This window comes from Ammospiza caudacuta, chromosome 9 (genome assembly GCF_027887145.1).
Source record: "Ammospiza caudacuta isolate bAmmCau1 chromosome 9, bAmmCau1.pri, whole genome shotgun sequence".
In the NCBI taxonomy this organism is placed as follows: Eukaryota; Metazoa; Chordata; class Aves; order Passeriformes; family Passerellidae; genus Ammospiza; species Ammospiza caudacuta.
In genome coordinates, this window is record NC_080601.1 from 19,339,509 (window position 1) to 19,367,471 (window position 27,963).

Here is a 27,963-nt window from a genome sequence, read left to right on the forward strand (position 1 = left end):
GAGGCTTTCACCAGGCAAAGATCAAAGTCAGCTTACTCATTAACAGATTTATCTATTACCTTAGAGGTAAGTATAATTATCTCTTGTTACTGTAAGATTCCCTTCTCTATCAGGCCAATAGAGTAATTATGATCATGAAGTGAATGAAAACTGGTTTCTGAGCTCTGAGTTGGTAGAGGGTTTTTTTTCTGTTACCTGTGCCATGTTAATGAGCACAACTGCAATTGTGACAGCTCCACCTACAATTCCATGACTGCAGCTTTTAAATGACACTTAAAAGACATTTTCACAAACCAGAGCTGAAAGTTTAAAAGCTGCCTGATTCATCCAGTGCTGTGTCCAGTTCTGGGCCCCTTGCTACAAGGAGGACACTGATGTGCTAGAGAGTGTCCAGAGAAAGGTAATGAAGGTAACTGTTCTGGCAGGGGAAAGTGCAGAATGTCCCTGTGGGTGTGTGAAAGGCAAGGAGTACTTTCTGGGAAGAGAAGGGCAGTCAAGAGGCAAAGGATATTACATGTGCATTTAACCTAAGGGAGTTATCTGTCATCATTGCATTGGGACTTTTGAGACAGAGTCCAACCTTTAGCATGGCACTGCTGATCCATCTAAATCATGTCCCCAAGTGCCACATCCACATCTTAAATATTTCCAGGGATGGCAACTCCATTGCTTTCCTGGGCAGCCTGTTCCAGTGCTTGACTTTTTCTGGTGAACAAACTTCCTAATATACAATTTCAACCTTTCCTAGTGCAACCTGAGGCTATTTCCTCTTGTCCTATTGCCTGTTACTTGGGAAAAGGGACCAACACCTTGTTACAACCTCCTTTCACAAAGCTGTAGAGTGGTAAGTTCCCCCTTCTCCAGGCTAAACACACTCAGCCCCCTCAGTCACTCAAACTTCTGCTCCAGACTCTGCAGCAGCTTTGCAGCTCCCTACACCTGCTCCAAATGGGCAACTCAGCTGCACAGGCTGACCAGCAGCCAATACAGAAGTAATGTCTGCACCAGAAAGATTTTGGCTGTTTTAGGCTCATTGCTTTTTGGTTTCTGTTTTGTGTGTGGGTGTTTTTCTGCTGTTTTGTGGGGTTAGTTTGTTTTTCTTTAAATGTATGACATTGGCTAATGTGCTAAATAAGTAGGAAAGTGTGAATTAATGGATCAGCTTTGCTTAAGAAGCCAAAATCCAGAGTTTTAGAACAAAAGAGATATTTATTTAATAAAAATAATTCTCAGAAGTTGAAAACAGAGGCTACACAAATGGCTTTGACGAAGGTACGTGTTCTCTCCCTTCCAAATAAAACTATAGTTGACACCATATTTAAACAAAAACAACTAAAAACCAGGGGTTTAGGACTTCCACAGGAAGATTTTTTTAACAAATTTGCCAGTTTATACCACTGAGTACAAGAACTAGCTGCAAATGTGAAACATGCTCTTTTTCTTTATGAAAGCCTACTAAAGCTACCACTATCACCTGCATCATAGTCTAGAACATGTTAAAATTCACTGGAAGAACACAAGGGATTTGAACAAGGCCTTAAGGAAGGTCAGCATCAAGGACCAGGAAGCATAAGCGACATCTCTGGAAGATCTGAAGGACTACTTAGAGGCCACATTTGCATATTAAAACACACATTCTGCACTGGACTCTGATGACTCTTCCAGGACTTTGAAGACACCCATTTTTTCCTTTTTCATTGTTTCAGAGGCCTTCATTTGATCTAAGATTAAAACAAATCAAAGGTCAACAATAAGAGGTGTAGTAGAAAACAGATTTGGAAAACAAGTTAAAAACATTTTGCAGAATTGGAGAAAAAGCTGATAAAACCAATTTACTCCTTCATCAACAGTTGGCTACTAGAAGTTCGTATTCAAAACTAATTTTTCAGCTGTATGCTTCTAGGAAAAAATTCCAACATCTCTGGCTAAATGTGAATGGAGAAAAGCAGTTCTAAAAGCTGCCTCAATTAGTTTCATTTTCCTGAAAAAAAAATACCCAGAAAACCTATTTAGTGAAATTACCAGGAGAAACATAAAATTACAGCTCTGATAAGTAATATTCTTTCCAAAAATTCAAGGACCTGCAAACTTGTCTTCCTGGAAATTGCAATCATTTTGTTGCCCTTCCAGTGAATAATATGCTAATGAAAAAGTATTATATTTATGATAAAATTTAATTTTTATTAAATTTAATAATTATGGCTTACCAGGGTGGGAGCTGGAATTTTGCTTTCTAAAGCACTAACTGCAGTTAGCTATAGCAAAAATTCAGTATATGATGCCAGACTAATGTCTTTCTATTATTATTTTTTGACAACTCTATTATATTAACTTTGATTTGCATAGCAAAGAAGAAAAAGAAAAGCAACCATGATAAATAAGTTGCACACTAACGAAACAAGATAAACAGCACCTTCTTCAACTTGGAAAGAGAAATCAGATTGTTTCACAGTCTGAACTTGTAAAGATATAGATCTTATTACCCATTCATCAAGAATAATTTTCTGTATTATCAGCCAGCTAACTGAAATAAGTAGTTTTACATAACAGTGCCTTAATTTTATTCTAAATTAACCAAAATATAGCAAAAGTTTCCTAAAGCAAATTAATTTTACACAAACTACACACAGCATACTTATTAAAGGCTAAAATTTTTACTTCTAAATTCTGTAATGACTGGGGGGTTTTTTCCATATCCATGCTTGGAGTCTTGTTCTGCTAAAGATGTTGAGGGAAACAAGGCATACTAAATCTACTAATCATACAGAAGCATTCCAGATCTATGGACTGGACAATAATTTTTACACTCAGGCAAGTTAAGAGTTTTTTTCAATGACATCTTGGCCTGATCAAGCACAGGAATTTGCAGAAAACCTCAAAAAGAGTTGTGGTTTGGTCGGGGTGTTTTGCTAAATAGCCAATCCACTAATAAGCCATGGGAACTCTCAAAAGCTTGATTTCTTTCTTCCAAATGTTAGACTTGACTTCTTTCCCAAAAAAATGTTAGACAATGTTAGATAAATGTATTTTGAATTATGATAACATCAAAGTACATTTTTTAAGCTTGCTGGAATAAATCTTTTCTGAGAATAATTTCTATTTTGATCAATTACCAATTATAGCAACTGTCCTTGAGAGTTGCTTTGCAGAACACATCCTAATCTATGCCTGTCATTCACAGTATGCTCAGGGCACAGCATGCCTGGATGTGGCTTTCTGGAATACTTTTGTCTAAGTTCTGTTATTTCTTCTCCAGCAAACCATATTGAAAATGTCTACAAAGGGACTAAAGGGTCCTTTGTCAATGGACAACACAGCTGTAGAGAAAAGAAGCTATGGCAGCTTTCTACATACAAAGAACTCTTACACAATATGAATTTACTGCTGAAGAGAATAAAGAAAACATGGAAACTCAGACTTACCAATAAGATCACTTCTATCCAAAAGTAACTCTAGATCTTTATCACTGATTACTTTTTCTTTAGATCCTTTAACCTCCCTGTTAAAAAGAAATAATCTCTCAGTTTTCCTGTGTAGCAGAATCCCTAGGACATTCTTTCCTCCATAAAGATCCACATACCACTTCGTAAGACAAGAGAGCTCTTGACAGCTGCTTGCAAGTTACAAATTACAAACTCACAGTCCAAGAAATTATGAAATCTGCATACCTCTCATAGTCTCTGGATTTCAGTAATTCTAACAATTCCTGAGGGTCCAGGCAGCTTTTTGACTGTGCCAGACCAGATTTGCCACCTTTAAACTGATCTGTAGAAAGAATAAATTTTAAGAAAGCACACAGAGATTAGAACAAATTACTGTTGAATATCAAAACCAAAGCTAAGTTTCACTGTTTTAGTCCTCATGTAAACACACCTTACAATAACAGACTCAGAGGTACATGAAGGTTTGCATGCAGCCTTTCACCTTTTACAATGTGTATGAATGTAGACATATATGTAGTATGCAGAAGGACTGACTGAAACACCAATTCAACATGCCCACATGAACACACAGAGCAAAAAAATTCATTAGTTCTACTTACAGTAAAGAGATTGTAAATAAAGTTATATGGTGGATGCTGAAGTTTGTTCCCTTTGTACTGTAAGCTGGTTAAAACAAAGCAAGTTGTATTAACCACAAGATAGGAAATATGTGAAAGATGTGGTTTGCAGAGAGAACAGCCTCAGTTTAATGAAACAGACAGACAGTTTAATGAAACAGAAAAGTAATACCCTTGACACAGACTGCTTGCTTGAGACTATGCTAACACCTATTTACAGCAAATCTCGATGTCAGTCCAACTGTAAAAAACTTTACAAGATTATTACCTAAGCAAAGCTGAGCATGAAATCAAGCTCAGTCTTACACATTTCAAGGAGACTGGCAAGACTTGCTGTTCTGTGCCAAGTTTCCTCAGTTTTTATCAACATATGTATCCATTTTATTAATGTGTCTTCACTGATTCCTTTCATCATACTTATGTTCCTTTCTGTATCTTTTTGGCTTCAGAAATCCTCCCCACATCTTTTCCCATCTCCCTTTAAGAACTCTGAGTTTATCTGTGAAGTGCAAATCAGATTTAAGTTCCAGAGCAGTCTGAGCTATAGGATTCTCTCCCCATTAACATCCACAGCACTGACAGACAGACTCTAGGTCCTTTCATGCATTATGAGTATTGCTGGCTCTCCCTTTTAGCTTTCAGAGTTTCACAAACCACATGGTATTAAATCAGTGCCATGCAAGTTTCAAGTAGCCATGATAGCAAGAAAAATACAGTTTCCCAAGCAAGTTTTTTCAATGCAACAGAAGCACAAGATGGAAAGAAAAAAAAATTGATGTTTTGTAACAAAAGCCAGATCTAAAGCTCCAGTATTTGTACTGTATATACCCTACATAGTTAGTTTTGTGATTTTCCTTCCTCATTTGCTTCTCTTAAGTTCCAACACTTTTTAAATATTCACAATAACAGGATCCATAACATTAGCTTTACATTTACACAATGAATCCAAAGGTTCCTGAAGTGACACCCCTACCTGCAAGATGTACATGTGATACACCAATAGATGCCAAGATAAATATTGAACTTATTGCAAAACTGAAGGCATTGACATTTATCTTCCTTCCAGAACAAGTAGTCCCAGTCTCCAGGGCTGCTTTAGTACATGGCAGTCATCTGTTATAGCTCATTCTGTGTTCTTTTTGCTGCCTGGGTTTTAACTTCAGTTTGGACCATTATCAAATCATTTAAAAAAAACCAAACCAAAGCAAGCAAGTATACCTGTCAACAACATGCCTATAAAGAGGCAGCCCTGGCAGTCACACCAAGACAGCAGTGCAAAAAGATTACAGAGAAAAAGGCTAGTGCTAGGATAAAGTAATTATCAAAGATAACATCATCCAGAACCAGAGGCAAACCACAGCTTAGGCTGGACTGTGCAGTAGAAAGAAGTGTGGCCTTTTGCCCCTTTATGCTCTCATGAAAAGGCTTTGCTCCCCCTCAGTATGACAATACAAGAATGATGAGAAGTTTTTAGCCTCCTCTGAAGTTTGATATAAAACTAGTTATTGTTCAGCAGCCAAGTTATTAGAATTGCAATTCTTCAAGTGAGCTTAATGTTTGGAAATTGCTATATATAAAGAGGCACGGTCCAAATGTCACAAACAGAATAAGCTACAGAAGCAAAGCAGGATTCCTATAGGATCCGTACAAGAAAAACTCATCCCCAAAAGGGACACTTCAAAGTAATCACATTCTAAAGACCTCTTTGAATATGACAAGCCATATAATCAAGAACACCACAAGAATCACCACTGCTCTGTACACAAACCCAAGGACTATTGTTCTATTTAGCACTGGCCAGCTGTTCAAAGAGGACTGGACTTCAGTGGTTATAACACACTGGACAGAGGCAAACAGGATACTGAAATTTGTTAACAGCTTGAGATTTAAAGAAGGAACACATATTGACATGAAGTCCTAAGAGAAAGATACTAACTTTTATGGATAATCAGCTTCTCCAGCTTCCTCTTGGCAGCAGCTCTCTCCACAATCTTCTGGTCAATAGTATTTGCTGTCACGAGACGATAAACAACTACTGGCTTTGTCTGGCCAATTCTGTGACACCTGTCTTGGGCCTGCAGGTCTGACTGGGGGTTCTGAGCAGATAAAGAAATAAATCAGTAACAATTTAGTTATGCCATTATCCTTTTTTTTAAAGGACATACCACATGCAGCATTTTTAATGGGGAGCTCAGAGTCAGGGCAGAAGCAGAAGAGACATGGTACAATACAACTCTACCACTCTTACTCTTAAGCTTATCCATGACAAGCTCTGCTGCTACAGCTGCACAGGCAGAGAAACCCAACCAGCTTGGACTGCACTGCTGTATACTACTACAACTTCTGCACCATGTGCTGTAGTTTTCTATAGATGGACATGGTTAATGTGACAGACTTAGATGATAATTTTATTTGTACGTTTGTGTTGGGTTTCTTTGTTAGAGAATAAGAAATGGTATTTAAAAAGTTTTCAGTCATTTCTGAAGATGATATTAGCAGCACTGTCTACTAAAATAAAGTGAAGATACAGAGGTCCTCAGTCATTTCCTTCCAACCTCTCTTCTTCCCAGCCTCCAGATTTACAGGAGCAGCAGAATCCTACCTAGCTAAAACACACATGGCAAATCACAGACGAAATTCATGGAGCTGGTACTAACATGGCAGCTGTTGTAAACAGGAAACACATAAAAAGGTCCACCTACAGTGAAATGTAAGTAATAAAAAGAAGGAAATGTATTGACAACACAAAAAACCCTCCTGTTTTTGGTAACTCAGGGGCAAACTCAGAAACCAACTCTAATGTTATATTCAGTAACCCAGGACTTTTCAAATGAGGCTGTATTATTTCACAAACAAAATATTTGCATATACCAACATGCTACTATTGCCTTCATGTAACACCTCATTAAAGTTATAGAAATGGTTTATACCATAATGGGTTAGTAAATGATTATCAAAAGCAGCAAAAGAAAGCATTTTTGACACCTATCACTAGGTTAACAATCTGTCACCATACCCAGTCACTGTCATAGATGATAACTGTGTCTGCTGCAGTTAAGTTAATGCCCAGGCCTCCAGCTCTTGTGCTCACTAAGAACAGGAAGACTTCAGGGTCAGTATTAAATTGATGCATCTGGAAGAGATTTCATCTATTAAAAAAAGTAGATGGACCAAACATAACACAACTAATGGTTAAAGAGACCTGTTTAAAAAGATGATCACAGAAAATACAACACAAGCTGTCAGAGGTTTTAAGAAGCACTGCATTTTAGGCATACCTCAAGGTAATGCCTAGCAGCACACTTTACTGCTTCAGTATTTCTGAGGCACAGATACTAAGGCAGAAGAGAGTTTTCAGCATGGAGGTGTTTTGCCTATTAAAGGCACTCCCAGTGTCACAGCAAAAGCACAATTTGCTAATGTGCTCACAGAGCATGCCCATGTACTTACATTTTCTTCTCTCTCTGAGTACGACATAGAGCCATCCAGTCGACTGAATTTGAAGTTTCTCAGGTAACAGTAATCCATCAAAATGTCAAGCATCATAGTCATTTGTGAGAACAACAAGACCTACAAAACCAGAAAGATTCCTTAATAACAGTTTTTGTTCCTAAGGAGATGACTGTATCTCATCCCTGCAATATTCTTCAGCTTTACCTTATGTCCTCTCTTTTTAAGTTCTGGGAGCATTCGGTCCAAGAGTAGAAACTTGCCTGAATTCTTTACTAGATCTTCATCAACCTTGGAACAGGGAAGAAAGGATCATATATTAGAAGGGAAGGAGACCAATGGCTTCCCCAACTCAGAAGCATCAACAAAAGCTCTCTGAAATCTCACTGAAACAAGTGTGCACCATTTTCTTAACTAAAAGCTACACTATTGGAAATAATAATAATTTAAGCAAACAACATTGAATCACTTAAAGCATAATGAAACTAAATTGAACTCCAACATTTCATATGGCCAAATAATTATTTTTTAAAACTTATTGGTTTTCACCCCATTTCTGGAAGGAGCAATTCTCATGCTGTTGATTTTCCCTCATGGCATAGTGCTGCTATTCTTTCCCAGTTTGTAATTAAGACACAAGGCTTCCCCCTGCTGGACACAGAGAGGCACTGCTGAACAAGTTATTACCAACCAAGGGGTAAAAGTTCACTGCAAGTTTTCACACTGCTGCCTTAAACCCCTGTTCAAGAGAGCTTGCTAAATCTAATTCTCACCGTAGGCTAGGGGCAGGGAAACAGAAACTTCTAAGGTCTGAAACATACAGCAGCCACTGTGGTAATTAGGAATACATCCTCCTGAGCACTGTGGTAATTAGGAATACTAACTCCTGTGGGTGGTGTCAGCTGTCAAACAGTCTCCATTTTCAACACACTAATTTTCCCTCACCTCCCAGACTGGGGAATCTGCTTTTTTTGCACTGACTTTACATTGACACACTTCAACAGCATACCCTGGAGTACAGCAGGCTCTGTTATCACTCACCAAATAGGAATCATGACTACACATACCTACATCTACATTTAGAATGTGCAAGCAACTTCCAGTTCTTTAAAATTCTTTCAGTTCAAATTATTTCATACTTTCCTGTATTTCCATCTGCTTTGTGTAGATTAAACTACCACCTGGTCTCTGTGATATAACTTGGATTTTTTCCCTTTTCAGGAAGGATGCTGTATTCTCTGAGCAGATGACTGTTATATTTGGTACAGTTCTTCAACAACTCACACTTAAATGTTACCACTGCACCTCCTGCAGGGTGTACAATTTACCTCATGAACAGCTCACCAAGGTTAGCATTTGTTTTGAAAAATAACCGTAGTGAGGAAACCTTGAGGCAGCCCCTAAAGCACCCAGAGTCAATGGAAGCCAGCAACTCTTTGAATAACTCTCCACCAGAGGAAGAGCAGTGTCACAATGAAGAACACCACGGCAGCACTGTGCAAAGGTTGAATGGGCACAGCAGCTGAACAGGTCCCTGCTACTGCTGCTACAGGAAGTTTCAAATAATGATTCAGTATACTGCAGGAATTCAATAGCAGGCATATGCCAAATACATTGAAAAGGTCATTCTTTACTGCCATCAGCTCCCAGTCTATTGCTTATTGCTTTTTAATGCCTGGAACAAATTTTCTCCAATGCTTTTAAAATGTGTACCTTGAATTGCTGTGTCGCAGGATCCAAAGGATACTCAATAAGATAGGGGTGATTACAACACTTCCTCAATAACATCATAATATTTTGCAGTTTAAGGTTCACCTCAGAATCCATGGGAATGCTCACTTCTACCACTGGCCTTGAAAAGACACAACATCTTATTAGTATGAAAAGTGTCCCCTAATTATGCTACAAATATATGAGAGAAAAAAACCCTATAACAAAATCAAGCAATGGAGTCACATGCTGTGACGTGCTCAAAATCCCTTGTAGTCTGTAAAGCTACTACCAGACAAAACGTTTTAGAGTGCCACACTTGGCAACAAAGGCATAACTGTTTGCCATTATTGATTTAAAATATAAAAGAGCAGTCAGTAGTAATTAGGAACAGAATTTGACTTGTGCAAGTCACCCAGCAGAAAAGGGAACTTCAGAAGCAAGCCCTCACCAGACCACAGGGTCAGATTTCCTGGGGAGCAATACCCAAGATGTTCCAGAATCAGCTGTCCGCCTATCCTATTTTGGCTACATTGCAGAAATCACAATGAATACAGCTATTTAGCTCTTCTACATGCAAGTACTGTCTCCAATATAAGGGATCCAGGCATACCATAAATCTAACACAAACATAGATTTAATTGTCTATTCTCACAGGCTACATCAAACTAGAATAAAAATCTAGCAAAAGAAACACTTTTCAACCTGAGGATTCTCCTTATGCCCAAGGGACTTTCAACCAATTTAGAGCCACCAACAGAAGGAAAAGTGGAGGATATTTGGAGTGACACTGTCTTTCCAAGCAAATGCTATGCATGACAGGGCCCTTCTCTCCTGTGGACAGCTGAACACCTGCCTGCCCATGAGAAGCAGTGAATTAACTCCTTGTTTTGCTTGCATGTGCAGCTTTTGCCTTTCCTACAAAACTATCTTTATCTTAAACCACATGTTTTCCAGCTTTTACCCTTCTGATAAGAGTTGTGAGTGAGCAGCTGTGTGGTGCTTGGCTGCTGCCTTGGGTTAAACCACAATAGTGTCCTGAAGTTAACTGTAACTCCAATGAGCCAGTGAGTGATGGTACAATAATCACTGCTATCATGGCTCAGTGAATACCAGGTAAAATCAAAGAAACAAACCATAAAGCTACAAGGATTGTGAATCACTAAATGCCATTCTTGCTGATCAATTACAGTAAGCAAAGCACTCACTGGAAGCAAACTAAGAGGAAAACAGTACAACAAGAAATAAAAATCATTAAAGACAGGCACCTCTCTTTTTCTACTTCCTCCTGCATTTTGCTGATTAATTTTTCCAAGTCATCAGGTGAACCATTATGTTCTTCACAATAATCAACTACTTTCCGACTACGGCGTTTTGGTCGGCCTGTAGGGCTCAACTCAACGACTTCTTCCTGTGGGAAATGAGAACATTGCATCAACAGCAGCCAGCTTCAGAATCAAAGGCCTGTGCTGATCCAAGAATTTGCAAAACTGAAAAGAGGCCTCAGTGATGTGCATCATGCAACACTTTTTTACACTCAGCAGCTTACATCTTGGCTATGGAGAATATGCAGCCAAATTTTAAAGGTCTACAACTGTAGATTTTGAAAGTTTCTGCTTGATTTTAGAAAGCTACATTCATGCCTTACTGATTCTAAGCTGAAACTGTCAACTCTATGAAAACACTGCTCTTTTCCTCCCAATCTACAAGTAATCAAGACCATATTTACACTTATATTGCTTTAGTTCTGTGCCACAGGCCTATCACAGTAGCTGCCACTATTGAAACAGATAACAAATAGACCAGACTAAAAATTTAAGAATAAAAGCAGGTTTAGTTACAATGGTAATGAAGCAGAACAATATGGTTTTGCATGTGAACTATGACAAGCAATCAGTGCTAACATCCTTCTCAGCAGCTACCTCATTATTCCCAAACAGTTTCCTAATGGTGCGATTGACAATGGCAGTATAGAAAGTCTCCTGCTTCTTTGCCAGCGGCGCATACACCACAACTTCTCGTTTAGGAGGGACCTCGAGAGCAACATCTGATTTCAGCCTTCTCAGTAAGAATGGTGTCAGAATCTGAAATGGTGAGCAGATGCTACAATTACTCAAAGCTGTCAACATAGCTAGTTTAAAACAAAGAAAACAAGACAACCACAGAAGCAGGCCTACTGATGTAACACTATTTTGCCAATTTAAAGCAAGAGAGTTAATTTGCAAATATATTTAGGTTTTTAATATGCATGCCTACTCAACATTTTCATGCACATGCTGGTACTAACGTGTTGAAACACACCCCTTAACATTTAAAAAATTCTGAAGTGCTTAGTAGGGTTGCAATAGTAACTATGTTACAGACCTTTCTTACAAATTCCAGTAACTAAAAGCAATCTTAATACACAACTGCTCATTTTGTTTACTATATTTGTTAAATCAAGTTTTCCTGAAAATGCCCAAAACCTTTAAATAAATAAATTGTCATCAACAATTATACATAGAAGATTCAGTTTAGATCCTTCACCAACAGCTTATAATGGAAAAAAATGATAGGTCTGTAAGCATTTACTTCCACACACTCTCTTAAAAAAAAGAGCTTTAAGTGTAAATTTGAAGACAGTCATATTATATGACTAGTTTGTCAAAAGGTATTCTGCTCAACACCTACAAGTTACATAAGTTCCCTCAAAGTTCTCTTTCAACAAAATAAATACACTGATTAAATATCTTAGTGAATTGAAGTCTGTAACTGCAATTAAGTTTGACTAAACTCAATACAGTTCCAAGTATAAAAATGAGTGGCTATGAAAGAGATATATTGTTCCTTTAGCATTTGTAAGTACTGCAAAGACTGAAAAGAACCCTACAAGTCTCAGGAAGTCCAGAAGTGCCACAATAAAAACCTCAACTAAAATTCAGCATCACAAACAAGATTTTGACACACTTCAGGACACAAATGGCCAATGCTACAACTATATCATAAAAAATACAAAATGAAGGATAAATGAAAACCTGATGCAGCATATGTAAGATGTTTTGCTCCCTTTCTTTAGCAATAATATCTTCAGCAGTTTCTGTAATGCTGGTAATATCAAACCAGGATTCAAAGCTATAAAAACAAAGCAAGGGTAAAAATAGCTTACTAAAATAATTAAGATTAATAGCTACAAAGTATCTATTGTTCTCTTATCTTGTGATTAAAAAAAAAATAAAGCACTCACATCCATCATTAATAGAAGGTGTATCAAAAGGAATTTCTGAAATATACCTGTCAATTCAGAAGCTTGAGGTTTTAGGTGATGTGTAAAAATACTTGTAATATTTGGAATATCCATTGTCATCTATTATATTCCATCTAGGTCATAGCTTTTTCCAAAAATTAGTCAAAACACTCTTCTGGCAGTGCTCTTCTACCTGGCCCCCTACTGCTGCAGAGAAGGATTTGTGGGTCCTGTGTCTGCCAGCCTCAGACAGCTTCATCCAACACCTTGGAGAATCTCCAAAGAGCAGTGCCAGGCATTTGTGATAAAACAAACATCTCTCACCACAGATGTTTATGTCTTAGCTCACAGCTGACCTTCCACTATCTAGGGAGACAACAATTAATACCTTCCTTTCTGAAACAACTAAGTGTGAGGCAAGACACATTTCAAAGCCTTTGCCACCAAATAATCATACTGGAATACAACTACAGCATAAAGCAACTCTTCACATGCTGATAAGTTTAATTATTAAAGAGTCATAATAATACTGAAACAGAACAAACAGAAATAGTTTCCACCATCAGACTGCAACTTACCTTTTCAAATCATCAAACACATCTGGCAATAGGAAGTTAAGCAATGACCAAAGCTCTGCCAAGTTGTTCTGCAGGGGAGTGCCAGTCAACAGGAGTTTATTGTCTGCGTTAAATCGTTTCAATTCTCTGATAAGGCGGCAGTTCATATTTTTAATCCTGTGACCTTCATCTACTATGAGATACTTCCAGTAGCAGTTCTATGAAAAGAAAAGGTATTTCAGTAAATTTTAAGTCTATTCCATCAAAAGAGGTGTAAGATTAATTAAGAAGCACTAATGAGACTGTTGGTACTGCCTGTTACAAAGGTTCTATTTACTGTTTTTCACTTTGTCAGACTAATGGAGCTGAACCCAAACAGATAATGCCACACACCTGCTTCATGTGACTGCCTTTTAGAAAGTTTAGGTGGTTAAAACAAAACTTCTACAAGAAACTCATCTTGCTGAAACAACCACTGTCATGTTAACCACAACATTTATACACTAAGTATAGTTCTTGCTCTAAACATCCTTAATCATCACCTACAGGAAGGTAACACAAAGAGCAGGTATGCTGTATCTGCTTTTAGAATAATGTTCTGTTTGAAGAACTTTAGCATTAAATTCCAGAGCTACTACTACCAAGGAAACAGAAGTGAATGCCAATATACATGCTACAGTATGAAACTTATTGTACAGGCAGCATGTGGGGCTTTTTCTGAGTTCAAAAGCACTGCTATCAGTACTGAGGCACACACAGTCCTGGGGCTAAGAGAACTTGGGTACCTGCAGGGCACTTCTGTCTCGCATTGCTATTTCAAAGGAAGTAATGACCACAGGGTAGATTTGCAGCGATCCTTGTCTGCCGCGGATTTTACGAACCAGTTTGCGACGCTCCTGCTGAGCTCCGTGATAGAGCATCAGTGGAATCTGTAAAAAAAGAGATTACAAGTCAGGACTATAATGCCCATTTTAAGCTAATGGGAGAACAATAGAAATAGTAAGATCTCTTATAAGATAGCTGTAAATACATAGCAAGTCACAGCACAGTTTGTAGTAACCACATAAACAACTACAACTAAAATGATTTTCTATGGAGAGAAAGCTTCAAGGCAAAGAAATAGAATAGAAATGAAACAATAAGGGAGAAGAAAAGAAGAGAAATCTTAATTTCTTTTACCTCTGGAGTAAATCTCTTGAATTCAGACATCCAATTTGGAAGAGTAGACAAAGGACCACATACTAAGAATGGACCAGGGACCCCTCGCTCCACCATCAGCGCTATTGTTGCAATGCACTGGATTGTCTTCCCCAGTCCCATTTCATCAGCTAAAATGCCATTTATACCATTTTCCCAAAGCATCTGCATATGAAAAAAAAAAAGTAAATGCAAAATAATCAACACACATTTGGAAAAATAAAGATCTTTAGGAATGTAACATCTGTGAAAATGCTGTACTAGGCCCATTTTATATTACAGATGAAGATGATTCTCTTATAAAAATAAATACCAGCATCTTGTAAATGCTGGATATTCTCATGTAGATGTATGCACTCCTAGCCAGCTAAGTGCCTGACCAGGGCACAAAAACCAGAACAGTAATGAAGGAAAGTACATAATTTAGTGTTGCACCAGAAGGCACTTTAACTGCAAGTACAGCTCGCATTACTCAAGGCTGTACTCATCCCAGCCTCAAAACTTCACTTAGCTCTGCTTTCCAAAAGACCAAATGACTGTGCTGACATTTCAGTGGTATCTATTCAGGCAGCTTCTGCAGGCATGGAGCTCCTGTAGCTACCTCACCACAAGAAAAAGGTGCACTTCCTGGCCAACATAGCCACCTGCTCCAGCCAAAGTTATTTGTGCAGACACTGCCTACTCTGACAAAGAACAGAGCAACCTCTCACAAAAAACCAGAAAGACACAGAATTGCTCTTTGGCCATTCTCTATTATTCAATAAAGATACATAAAAAGGTTATTATAACTGACAGCCCAACTAAGGAAACTGGTTTTCCCTTCAGAAGAGGCCTGTCTTCACAAGGCACTTTCCAGTAACAGAAATGAGCAAGTTTAGTGGCACTCACTTGAGTCTAAGCCTGTTGAAACAGACTGTGTATGCTTGTAGGGAGAAAAATCAGAAAGAAAAAATCTAAGAAAAATATGAGATCAGTAGCAGAACTAAAATGTTTTGATTCTTATGAATTTTTAAATTTGGCTTGCATGCTGAAACAGGTAGAAGCTAAAAATGTATGTGTGTCATTTTGATGGCAAATTCCTATAGTTTTTTATTTCAGAAGCTAAAGACATAACATTTTTAACACGCTGTGCTAATATTACTAGTTAAGACTCCAGGATACAGAGAATGAAAATTCATCTGTGTGAAACCTGCAAAGGTATCAGGTCTTTGAATACCTTTGGGCTAGGTATTGAAGCCCTTGAGAGAAACAAATTAGGCTGTTCCTCAGTAGGATGTGTAGTCCTGCTTTCACAAAATCTTTGTAAGGAGAGGTTGAGTTGAACAAGAAAAGAGATGGAAAAAGGGATGATGGAGAACACCAGCCAGAAAATCTATAAAGAAAGGCTTAGAAAAACCAATGTCCTTCCCACATTGAAACATTTTATTTGCTGGTTGACAACTTTTTCATAACACCAGATTCTTGTACCATGAAAGACCATAACTCTCTCCTCTTCACCTTCCCTGTACCAACTATGACCACAGACTTCTAATGTCTTCCCCTCCACACCAGTTTCCAATCAGCATCAATTCTGATCAAATTCAATTGCATCCATACCCTTAGCCACTCCATGCCTTCCACTTGGTACCACCTCATTACACCACCAGTAAAAATCTTTGGCTGCTGAAAAGGCACTGGCTGTCCGTTAAACTTTCGCACTGGATCAAGAAATTGCTTGGCACTGTGTCGTACGGCTTGACACAACCTGTCCTTAATGACACTGTTTGAGTCTCCATTTTTCTGCAGGTCTTCTGGATGCAGGTTGTCACCAGAGCTTTCATCCTGTAGAAGGAAGGTCAAGGAACATGAGACAAGTGCAACGCACATCAAAGCCTGCTAAGACATATTTCTTCCCAATTAACACCAGCCTTAATGTGCAGTGAAGTACCTCAGTCTCTGACACAAAGCTTGGAGTCAACTGTCAACTCAAGAGTAGACTTTTTTCTCCTTTAGAATTTAAGAGCAGTGACAGCTACTGAAGCTATTTGGCTTATAATTTTCTACTCATAACAGTAAACAGACTTAAAACCTTCCTCACAGAGGCCAACATTCAATACAGCAATTTCTCTTCTGTAAGCAGTAGGGCTTTCCTTTCTGTAAGCTGTTCTAATGTTAGGAAGCAATTCACATCGTGCATGCAGCTCTGGAACTACAGATGCAAAAGAGACCTCCCCCGTTATCTCCACACTTGACTGCTTAAAAATTACTGGTTTAAAGTCTTAAACACCAACACACAAATATTTTCTATTAACTTCCTATTTCCTTTATTTCTGAAGCTACTAGCAATCTATGAAGTATAAATACCTTCAAACTCAGTTTTTTAAAAAACAAATTTAAAGTTTCCACCTTGGATTTCTGAAATAAATATTTAAGTGCATTCATTTATACCACCTATCTAAACTTAAATTCAGGACTTCAACAACTAGCAAAGATGTTTATTTACGAGTAAAGTTTAGGGATACACTACAAAATATAAAAAGCCTTCTCTTCCTTTGGGCTTAGCACTCTTAAACTGCAATAATATGTGTCAACATACCTGATTTTCCACTTTACTTTTTTTTGCCACTGATAATATTTCCTGGAAACAAACGGGAAAAAAAAACATGCTTATGTGCTTTTCAACCTTAAAGACTACTGTAATTTGTATTTCATGTAATCTTTTCATTTATCTTTCAATCTGGATATACCTTAAAAAGCTTAACATCCAAAATCATTAATCATACAAGTGACTCTAAAACAAGACCACACACCAGGTAATACATTTCAATTAGGTAGCTTTCAATACATTCAAAGGGTAGCTGAAAATTCAATTGGAAACATACACTCTTCACAGCTTGCCTCCCCTAAAGACTTGAAAAAACAAAAGAGTATCCAAACTCTACAGCTGTGACAACACTCTTTGTTACATACATCTTTGCTCACAGACTACTGATGGCTGATAATACCTGGTAGCAATGTGTGAGAATGGAGTGCTCTAAAATACAGATGTCACAGAAATTGACTCACCCATTAAAAGTGCTACAAAAATCCAGACAACCTATTTATAGTTAGGGCATACCTCTTTGGACATAATTTCTGATATGTTGTATGTCCCATCTTCTCTTCCTCTCTTCTTTTTTGCACCTGTAAGATAATATTTGAATTTATACAATGCATCAAGCATTAAGGAAATCAAACCCACCAGCACTGAAAAAAGGCAAAGCCTAATACATTACCCGATTTCTCCTCTTTGCCATCAACTGAGTTTTGACCCTAGAAAATAACCATAGAAAGAGGTTCACCATCTTATGCATCTCTAACTATCATGACACAGACAAAAAGGTGTAATCAGGTGTAACTACCTCTGAAAGCTTCTTGAAACATTTCTACAACTAAACATTTTCAAAAACACAGCAAAAGAAAAAAATTCCTGCTTATTTTTTCTTGTTAGTTATTCACTATTTTGGCTGAACAAAGCAATCATTGCAAAAAGAAAAAACTCCTTAAAGACAAACTGAAACAATTTTCTCTAATAATAACTAGTCAAAAACATCCTCTAAAAATGACTGTCAGGGTATACAATTTTTAAGCACTTTCAAACAATCTTACTACAGTTAAAATAAATATGACAGATAGATCCTGCAAGTCAAATACTGGACAATCAAACTTATTTTACTTACCTTGGTCAAAACAAACATTGTAATTTCTCAGACTTTTATTCATAAAGTTGCATAAAGCTACTTAATCTTACCTTGGCAGATTTTAACATCATCTCTCTCTTTTTTTCTAACTTCTCTTTCCTCCTCTGTTCCTAAACAAAATAAAAACCACACATGCAATTCTTACCTTTCCATAACACCCACAAGAGTAGTACCCACTACAGAAGCAATAGATTACATTGCTAATTCCAAGTTCCATGTAGTCTGAAGACTTTGTTTTTGCAACCCCACTAAGTTTGTTCTGGTGTAGCTTAAAACAATAAAGCAAAATTTGGACAATAAAGTGCCACTGCTCTAAACTGCTTGTCAGTAAATACTTTAAACACTTAAATACAGTAATTTAGAAAGATTTTAGCAAAAATATTCCTAACTGAAAACTCCTGAAGATTAAATCTACTGCAGTAAGTTTTCCATTTATCCAACTTACACATACTACATATTCACTGCAAAACAGACAGCAATGTAAGTAGCCTAGAATGCCTTTAACAAAGTGCTTTCATGTCTTGAAGAACTTAAGATTTTCATTCCATCTACTATTTTTGCTTGCTGAAGTAAAAGCAAAAGGATCCTGAAGAAAGAGTAGAAGACCTTGGTATTTATCAGATGGAGCAAGATTTAGTACTGAAATACACATTCTAGCAATAAAATAACCATGAATTCGAGCTGACAGTTCAACTAGAGAAGTATTTTGAGGAGGAGGTTCCTGCACTCTATCAGTGTCCCTTCACAGAAAATGTTGTTGTTCCTAATCTTTTCCTGCTTTTCCCTCTCTTTCTTTTCCCTCAAGCATAAACGTACAGTTTAACTGTACATCCATAAACATACAGTTAAAAAAGTCAAGACCAAGCTAGGTATGAACTCAGCAGCCCATGGACTAAAGAAAAAGAAGACACTTAACACTGTTTTATGGAAACTCTTGTTTGGGAACAATATGGCCTCAGGTCACTCTAATTTACCCACTTGTTTGAGGGAGGCCTAAGTTAGCATCTTGAGGTACATCTTATTCTCAGCTTTCAGTCAATGACACAAACAGGCTACTCACCTTCCTACTTGTCAGTTCTTTGCACCTTCTATCCTCCCTCCACACTTTCTAGCTCCCTTCAACTTCAGTTTTTTACCTGAAATACTTACTCTGCTTTCTTTGCACTCAGGCCAAAAGAGCTGTAAAGGCATCAATGCCACCTTTACAGTGTGACTTGAAATTATAATTCATGTTCTTCCATATCTGATTCATCTTTTAATTTAGAGAACAAATTCTGAACACCAGATAAAAAGCATAATGTCATTCCTGTGCACTAGGTTCCAGTAGATTTTAATGCTACTAATGCAATCTTAAAAACATTTTTACTTCAAACAGTTGGACGGAAAAAACCCCCAAAGAAACAGCACCTTAAGAATCCCTACTGCAAACAAGAACACACCTACCTCTAGCTGCTGCTGTTCCATTTTGGTTAGCAAGAATTTGGAATAGATGTTGCTTTTCTCAAGCAAATGTTGGAGCCTCTTATAGCGCATTTCACTCGATTCCCTGTCCCAAGAAGTGCGAGCCTGGCCAACAAAGACACGTCAAGCATTTACAGAAACAGTTGTGATTACACTGAAGAACCGTTGCTTGTTTAAAAGCATGAACTCTGAAGTGTCTCACACACAGACCCATTTCCTTTCAGCCATCACACTCTGATTTGTGACTGTATGGACTCTCACATAGCTATGAAGTGCTGTAAGGTAGAAGTAACTCAGGGTTGCATTCCCTTGCACATCCCCCATGCACACCCCTGCTATAGCAGCACATGGCATTCAAGGACTCAGAGATGCCTCAACTCCAACACAAAAATTAAATCTCAGTTTATTTGTAGTCTGCAACATTTTTGAGGAAAGAAACCCTACCTGGCAAATTTCAGCACAGCTTCCCTAGTATTATTCTATCCCTTCATGTACATTTACACCAAGTTAGTTTCTCATGAAGAACAAGATACAGACAGCTACAAAACTATCACATGGTTTTACAGAGCTCGAGTCAATTGCCAATATGAAAACAGTAACTTCTACTCACTTTGCTTACAAAATCCACACCTGCTTTTCAAAGTAACTGCTGCTGAATTAGTCAGGGCTGTGCATTTAGAAGTTTGCAAATTACTCTTTAAAACTCGCATCAAGACATCCCCAAAAAGTAAAAAACATTCACCCTTCTGCATTTATCTAACATTGCCTGCAAAACCGAGATACCAAACAGGTCACTGAGTCATTTATTTTGGAAAAGACCCAAGACGATGGAGTCCAGGCATTAACCAGCACTGCCAAGTTACCACTAAACCACTACACTAAGGTGCCTTGGAAGTGCACATCTCTGCGCTTTTTGAGTGCTGCTTCCACCGCTCCCCCAGGCAGTGTCTCTGTGCTTCATCACCCCTCCACTGAAGAAAATTTTGCACGAATGTTCCATCTAAACTTCCCTTGGCTCAACTTGAGGATGCTTCCTCTTGTCTATTGCTTGTTACCTGGAAGAAGAGACAGATCGCCCCAGCTGTTTACAGTACTTGTAGAGTGAAAAGTTTTAAATTAGCATCTCCAAGAGAAACTCAGAGCACAAGATGCAGAGCTTTACAAGATGCTTATCTATGTCACTGCCTTCAAAAGAAACACAGGGGGAAGGGCACGTTAAGACACAGAAAAACAAGGGATTCTTCTGAAACTAAATACACTAATAGGCAAGGAAATGGGATATTTCCTGAACCATGGGACAAACTGTGAGACACTGAAAAGGTGGAGAATGTCTGTGCCCCCAGAAATCAAAACTTGATTTTCTCCAAGTAATTCCAACCAGGTAGCAATCACCATGTTCTTTTAAGAGAGGAATATCTATTCCCACAATTTCTCTAGGGGAGGAGATTGCATTCTCAAGATTTTCTTTGCTTCTGCTCTCCCCAGTCCAGGTTTTTACCTTCTGATGACAGGTACCTGAGCTCAGAAAGATCAACTCTTAATGGCAATGCCAAGAGAGTATAATTTAAACTAACCTGTTTTTTCAGTAAACTATTGCTCACTTTTTACTGGAGTGAACAAAGCATTCTTATTTGGTCAAACTGAAGGAGTGCTTCCTCGACCAACTTCAAAAATTTCAAGCAGAAAAAAGAAAACTCAAAGATGAACAGCACTAATGACATCTCTGTGCCTTTTGACCCAAGCCCTAAAGCCTTATGACCGTGGGTTTTCTTCCCCTTTTTGATTGAGAAGGTCAAAACCTTGCCACTCTTGGTCACCACGCTACATTCACACATATTTGCACAGTGGTATTTCACCACTAACCCTCAAAAAGAACTGACAACTCCTTTGCTGAACTGCTGTACAGATCACCTGGCAGGGGGTTTGCCGAAGTGACAAACACAGGAAACACAGAAGCTGCCCCCAGTAAGCCTGTGGTAACTGCAGGAGTGAATCCCTTGGTCTGACTGGCCTCTGACTGTACACGGAAAAGGTGATAAAGCACACAGGACAATGGAGCTAGAGGTACCTTCTTGCTAGAGGCAAGTCCTGTGCATTCTCAAGAAATGGAGAATACAAAAAACCCACATTACAGCATTGTTACAGAAGTGGTTCTTGTGAAAGAAATTAAAATTTTAAGTCTTTTTCTCAATAGTTCCTGCGCAATGAGAAAATTTGCTCTACAAGGGTTTCCTCTTTACCTTCAAGAAGTATTACCTTCAAATTTTTAGTTCCTAGTCTAATCAAGGAATACCTGACGTTCCAACATGCTACATCATCATTTACAGTTTGCAACACAGAATATTCCAAGACTTCTGGGAGAATCGATATTTTTTCTAACTACAGTATCACAAAATAATGCATCATCAAAACATACCTTTATAAAACCTAACTTGTCTTAGAGTAAGGAAAAAAAGAGTAATCAAAATTAGTTCCAGGCCTTAAAGACTGGCATTTTTCAGGTCCTTAGAATAATGTGTCAATGTAAGATAGGGAAAAACTCATCACCTAATTTCTCTATTATATAGTTTCTTGAACAACTCGAAATCTCTAAGGTCCCTTACAACCCAAACCATTCTGTGACTCCTTAGAATACAATTCCCCAAAAAGCATTCAAGAGAACAGTTCCTTCAAGCTTCTATCTCCTTATGTCTGAAACACAACACAAATTATCATCAGAATACCACATAGAGATCAGCACAAGTATAGAAGCACCATGCTGTCACTCCAAAACAGATCGGTTAGTTTCAACTAGTGTTTAACATTAACGCTTGAAAACATTCTCAGCAAGAGGGAAACGAAGCACAGTAATGATGACATCCCTTGCGGTGGGAGGCACCGTTTCCCGAAGCAGTCTATATTTCCTGTCGCACAGGCAAACCAAGGTACACAAACCAAGCACGGCCTCCCGGTTTGCTCACATGTACGGTTCTCCCGGAGCGATGCCAGGTCACAGCAGCTCCCGCTCAGCCGTCTGCGGGGAAGAGCAGGAGTGCAGGGACTGGCATAAACCCGGTCCTTGTTAGCTGGGCTTTCTCAGCTGGAATACTTCATCAGCTCTGCATAAACTATACCTGCTACTGAACCAAACACATACTGGAAAGGATCTGCAGAACTCTACTCAAGCCGCTTGGCTGGCGAGCTTGTATTAACCAAAGCGGGAAAGAAGTGTTATGTACACTTTGAGAAACAAAACCAGAAAAGTTTTGTCTTTAATGTTTCAGACAGAAATTCAAAAGAATGCGACTTACTATCCTTTTAAAAATCAGCTCACTTTACAGGCACTATACCTCACATTTTTACACTCAGAACGACAGAAGCAAAGACGTAATCTTTCCACCTTAAATTTCAATGCATATAAAATGCAGAAGGGTTCTCCCTAAGAGCAAGAGTTTCCCGCTAGCCTTTAAAAACAAGATGAAAAATAAGACCCCGGTGGATGATCAAAAGGCGCTTTACACCACAGCAGGGCCTTTATCAGCTCCTCACGTTTGTTTGTTTTGAAACCGAAGGAGCTGCACGGCCCCGGCTCCCCGGCACACCCCGCAGCCCGCGGGGACCCCTGCCGCCCCTCACCTTCTCCAGCATCTCCCGCTCCTGCTCCAGCCCCGCCGCCTCCAGCTGCTCCTCTTCCTTCAGCATGGCCGGCGTGATCACCACCGCCTCCGCCTGCTCCCCCATCTCGGCTCCCAGCGGTTCTGCAAGGAGCGCACGGTCACTCACGGTCACCCCCGGCCGTGCGCCCGGCCGCCCCTCACCGCTGCCGCTGCCCGAGTTGCCGGCGGGCATTGCCCGGCCGCGGCCCCGCTCCCGCGCGCGCCGCCTCACCGCCCGCCTCGCGAGAACAAAAAACCGCGCGCTTCCCAAGCCGCGCGAGAGGCGGCGCCGTTCTCGCGAGGCCGCCCGCTCCGCCCGCCGGGCCCGCGTGAGGCCGTCTCGGGCGCTGGCAGGCTCCGAGGCGGGCATGGCGGGGCCCGGGCACGGGCGGGCAGGGCCGTTCCCCTTGGAATGGGCTGCCAAGGGAGCCGGGGGAGTAACCCTCCCTGCAGGTGTTTGTGGGAAGACTGGATGTGGCACATGGTGCCACGCTCTAGCTGCCGGGGCGGACCCAATGATGCCAGGGTACTTCCCCAGCCGGAGGGAGTCTGTGGTTCTGTCCCGCTGCCCTCCGCGGTGCCCGTGGCTGCAGCGGCGGCGGGACACCGGGACACGGCGGGGGCCGCCCGGCCCCGGCCTCCCCTGGGCGCTGCTGGCTGTGCCACGAGAGGGCGGCGGAGCGCCGGGATCCGGGCGGGAGCGCACGTACCCAGCCGGCGGGAAACCCAAAACAGGCTCTGCGTTACAATAAATATTTCCAGTGTTCGGAGCACAGACGCTTTCGCTCCACGTAAATAACACACAAGCTGTCAAAATAACAGGGCTTATCTCTTCAGATGCTATGCTGGTAATCGTCTACGCCTATTTGTCAAACTAATCGCTATTTTAAACTTGCTGCACGCACACGGCGGCCAGCACCGGCAGACCTGGAAAGGGGGAGGAAAAAAGAAGCAAAGAAAGGCAAACAAGTCCAGGAATAACTGAGGTGGATGACATTCTTCTCATTCCCAAAGCCTGACAGGCTGATTCTGGATAATATGGTTTATGGAAAAGTGATTCTGTTCTCCAAACCATAGTTCAGAGGTTAACTGGAGATGGTTCTGCATCCATTTTAGGGAATGTTAGCAGGGAGTAATGTTTTTAATCCCAAATAAAGTTATTTTATAGGCATGGTGGCAATCAAATGCGCCTTTTTCAAGCCTCTGTTTCACTTGCAAATATTCTTAGGACATCACAGTGAATAAACAAAAAAAAAAAAAAAACACCTTATTTTCTATGGCACCTGTCGTTCTGAAAAACCTAAAGTGCTTTCAAAACTGTAACATTAAAGTAGAAAAATCAACTAAATGACCACTGAAAGTGTCATCCAAGCTGGAATAGGATGGTGGATGCCGTGGTTCTCAACACTTCCTGTTGAAGGCAGGAAGCAGGGATGAAGATGCCACTAGAACTTAAGGAGCACTTTGGAAAATTGCAAAAATTTTATCTGAGAAATTAATGACAACACCTTTACTACATAAAAAAAACCCCACCATTAAATCTTTCCTTCCCAGAAATTGTTGTTATCCAAAGAGAATAAACCTCTCAGTAAAATACCTAATAGAATACAAATGTTCCATCTCACTCCTGTGTCCCTACACGTTATTTTGTAACATCATTCAAACCATTTTTAGAATTGTGAGACACACGTACTCCACCTTACCTCAGATTATCACTTAAATGAGATAGCTTTGTTTCAGCCATTTCCTGCTCTGCCCAACACCTTGTCTGCAAGCAATTTGCGATGGGAAGGGATTTGCCTGTGGCTAGTGGCATTGTGGCTCCCTGTGGGTGGCTCAGCATGATTGCCTTTCAGTGTTTCAGAGAGAGGCTGTGCTGCTGTGCAGGGACTCTCATCCTCCCATCACAGCTCCCGTGGATGCATCCACATCCACGTCCCACTATGCCCTGCAGCAGGAGAGGCTCCCTGAGCTCTCATTTGCCTCTGTGTGCACAGCGTGTTTCTGTGTTCAACTAATTGTAATTTGGCTCTAGAATATTATTTTCCCTGTTTATTCTTAAAAGTCATCAGGAAAAAATTGATTGAAAGGTAAATAGCCAGCTCTCTGGTGACATTCTTATGTCCAGCACCCACAAAACATGATTAAGTGAAAGCATTGTAAAATGTGCCTTTTAAAAAAACCTTTCAGATAAATGCTACCACATCAATCAGTTGTGGTTGAAACCTGTTGGACACATAGCATTGTCTGTTTTTAACATCCCACAGATAGACACGTAGAAGGGGAGTGTGCAAGAGATTCTTGTCCAGTCTTGCAGACAAGGGCAATTAGCCTGGCTTAGCACACGTGATGTCAACAAACATCCTCCTCCAGACCCACCAGATTCCACTACTGGGGAATGAGTATGTGCTGCTTGTCACTGCTCCTCTCCAGCTGCTCTCAAGACTGAAATATTAGTATTTGATATTAAAAGCCTGAGATAACAAGAGGAATAAGGCAGTCCTTAAGTAATTTGTTCATGGGGTAGATTGTTAGGAATTTGGAATAGGGCTGTTTCTGAAGCAAAATATATTAAATGGGCAGAGCTGAGAGCACATTCCACAAGTGTAGCAGGATCCAAAAATTTATTTGTCTCCATGGCACAAGATCTTCATTCACTGCTTTGCCCAAGCAAAGAAGTTGCAACATGTAGCTTCTATCCAGAAGCTATTTATTTACCTCATTAATCAGTGCCTGTTAGTGCAGTGCAGAAAGTCACTGGTCCATCAGCTTTTGTTTCAGAAGACGGAAGTCCCTCATAAACACACCTGGACACTTCTATAGTCTAATGCAAGGTGCAGAAAAAGATGAACCTAGTGGCACAGAGGGGGCTGGGGGAAAATTACAATGCAAGATAGCATATAAGAGTTACAAAAATGCAGATTGTAAACAAAGACGTTTCTGTTCTCAGGTTGGCTGAGTGGTTGCTGCTAAGTCACAGTAACCCTGGGTTGTCACCTTTGAATTTTACTTGTCAGTCTGGTATGCAGTACAAGAATGTGTGTCATTTCATCATGCTCCTTGCCTGCACAGATTACCTAATTAATTTACTACAAACTATAAAAGTAGTTCCTTGTACTAATTGCCTTGTCTGCTGGATGCCCAAAGAGGAAGCTGGGACTTTGAAACAAGATGGTTTTCTTTAGATGAGAAAAGTGAGACATACAAATTCAGGCTATTTTGTCTTTGTCTTATTCCCTCACGATATATGTACAAAGCTTTCCTACTCCAGATGAAATGAGGAAGTCTCAAAAACACTCCAGCAGGTAGCAGTAGATCCCTGGCATTTGCTCACTGATGTTAAATTTTAAATGTTTTTTTTTCTTTTTCCATTGTTATTTTTTTTCCTTAAGAATTAAAGGTTGCTAAAACACAGTAGTAGAAGACAAGGAGACTGATTACTCTTCTTTATAGTAACAAACGTTGTTATGAGTAAAAGAAGTACTACAGCAGGATTCCATTCTCCATCCACAAGAACAATCTTCAGGTGGTCAGAAATTTCAGGGATCAAGTCCAGTGGATTGGCAAAACTGAAATTCCTGTAACTAAAAGTTATGCCTTAAGCTGGGAGAAGTGTAGGAAAAAAGTAGGGAAGTGTCTGGGGTATTGGCAAGTAACCAGTCTGCTGTATATACAATAACACTAGATGGCTGCACAGTCTCCAAGAAACTGCTGCTGTCTGCAAGTTTGATTTTGCAGCTTGTGCACCTGAAATACTCACGGTGAGATGTGCTGATCAGCGGAGTGTGTTTTTGTGCCAGCCCCTCTGTGTTAATAGGCAATCCAGTTCTATGAGATGGCAGGCAGAGCTGCAGGATGGGCATTTGCTGACAGCTGCACTTAAGCATCCCACCAAATGACATGAATATCACACCGTGGTGGGGCAGCCTTCCTCCAGATTTGCTATGTCCCTGTCACCAGGAGCTGAATCACATGTGAAGCAACTCCTGAGACACTCATTTCCAACCTGGCCTTTTGAGAAACCTGATATCCCCACACTGCCAGACAAAGGGTGGAGTCTGCAGAGGGAGGCAGAAACTTCTGTGGCCGTCCAGCTTTGATCAGCCATATTTGTTTGTTTACAAGGACATCTAAATAATACCACCCACTGTTCTGTTCATCAACATCCCAAAGATTTCCAGCATACAGCTCTCAGGTTTCTAGCTCCTGCTGCAGCATGCAGCCCAGACCAGATGGAGCAGGATTAGGGTTGTCAGGGAAAAGGACTGATAGTGGGATGTTACACTTCAGCAGGTGATCAGTTCTCTTTAGGGGCAGGATCCTTCCTTAAAAGATCCTCCAAAATTGACAAAATTATTACCATATAAGTCTAACAGTTTCAGCGAGCTCTTAAACTGGTCTTTGAATATACAACTTTTATTCATATATTACATGAAAGATGGCTTGTGTTTTCTCACCATGACCAGGTCTGCATGTTTCAGCGTTTCTGCTTGTAACTAGCAGTACAACATTGCTGAGAAATGATAGTTTTATCCAGCTCATCACCTAGTCCAAATCTTTCAAGCATAATTTCTGTCAGCAATGTGTTCCCTGGCTTACATTTGGGTAACTGTCCCAAAATCCCCTTCTAGCTTCTCTGCTCATAATTGTTTGACTCTTTGCAATGGTTTGTGGCTGTGCATCCCTGCAGGCACCAAATTCATGCACAATGAGCCCTAATACCTTCTGCTTCAAAATTGCATTCTGCTCTCCCTTGACATGTATGCATACTAGAACCAGAGCTTACAACTTCATTTCAAGGCATCCCAGGAAGGTAAGGTGGAACCAAGCCCTAACTATGTTGCACAAAGCTCCTGCCTGGTACATACACCACCTCTTTGCTTGTGGCTGCAAGAAATTAAAATGTTACAGCTCAGGCAGAGAGGAAGAGGTCAGAAATTCTTCTGTGCTT

At 39.9% G+C, this 27,963-nt stretch overlaps 1 protein-coding gene across 2 annotated transcripts; it reads right to left on the reverse strand.

Moving 5' to 3' along the window:
• Positions 1-1,189: 1,189 nt before the first annotated feature.
• Positions 1,190-23,256, reverse strand: HELLS (helicase, lymphoid specific). Of its 2 annotated transcripts, XM_058810208.1 has the most exons (22): positions 23,245-23,256; positions 22,993-23,114; positions 19,360-19,482; positions 17,967-18,026; positions 17,452-17,488; positions 17,295-17,359; positions 16,773-16,814; positions 15,794-16,018; positions 14,180-14,362; positions 13,786-13,929; positions 13,022-13,218; positions 12,235-12,331; positions 11,143-11,304; positions 10,489-10,631; positions 9,224-9,362; positions 7,718-7,801; positions 7,511-7,630; positions 7,077-7,193; positions 5,997-6,156; positions 3,669-3,765; positions 3,423-3,499; positions 1,190-1,721 (listed from the first exon to the last, which is right to left on the reverse strand). In XM_058810208.1, exons 2-22 carry the CDS (start codon positions 23,095-23,097, stop codon positions 1,624-1,626), a joined length of 2,475 nt encoding a protein of 824 aa, XP_058666191.1. In that variant the 5' UTR covers positions 23,098-23,114; positions 23,245-23,256; the 3' UTR covers positions 1,190-1,623. The 2 variants fall into 2 exon arrangements, with proteins under 2 accessions (XP_058666191.1, XP_058666190.1); XM_058810207.1 differs by lacking the exon at positions 23,245-23,256 and having other exon boundaries at positions 22,993-23,216.
• Positions 23,257-27,963: the final 4,707 nt, after the last annotated feature.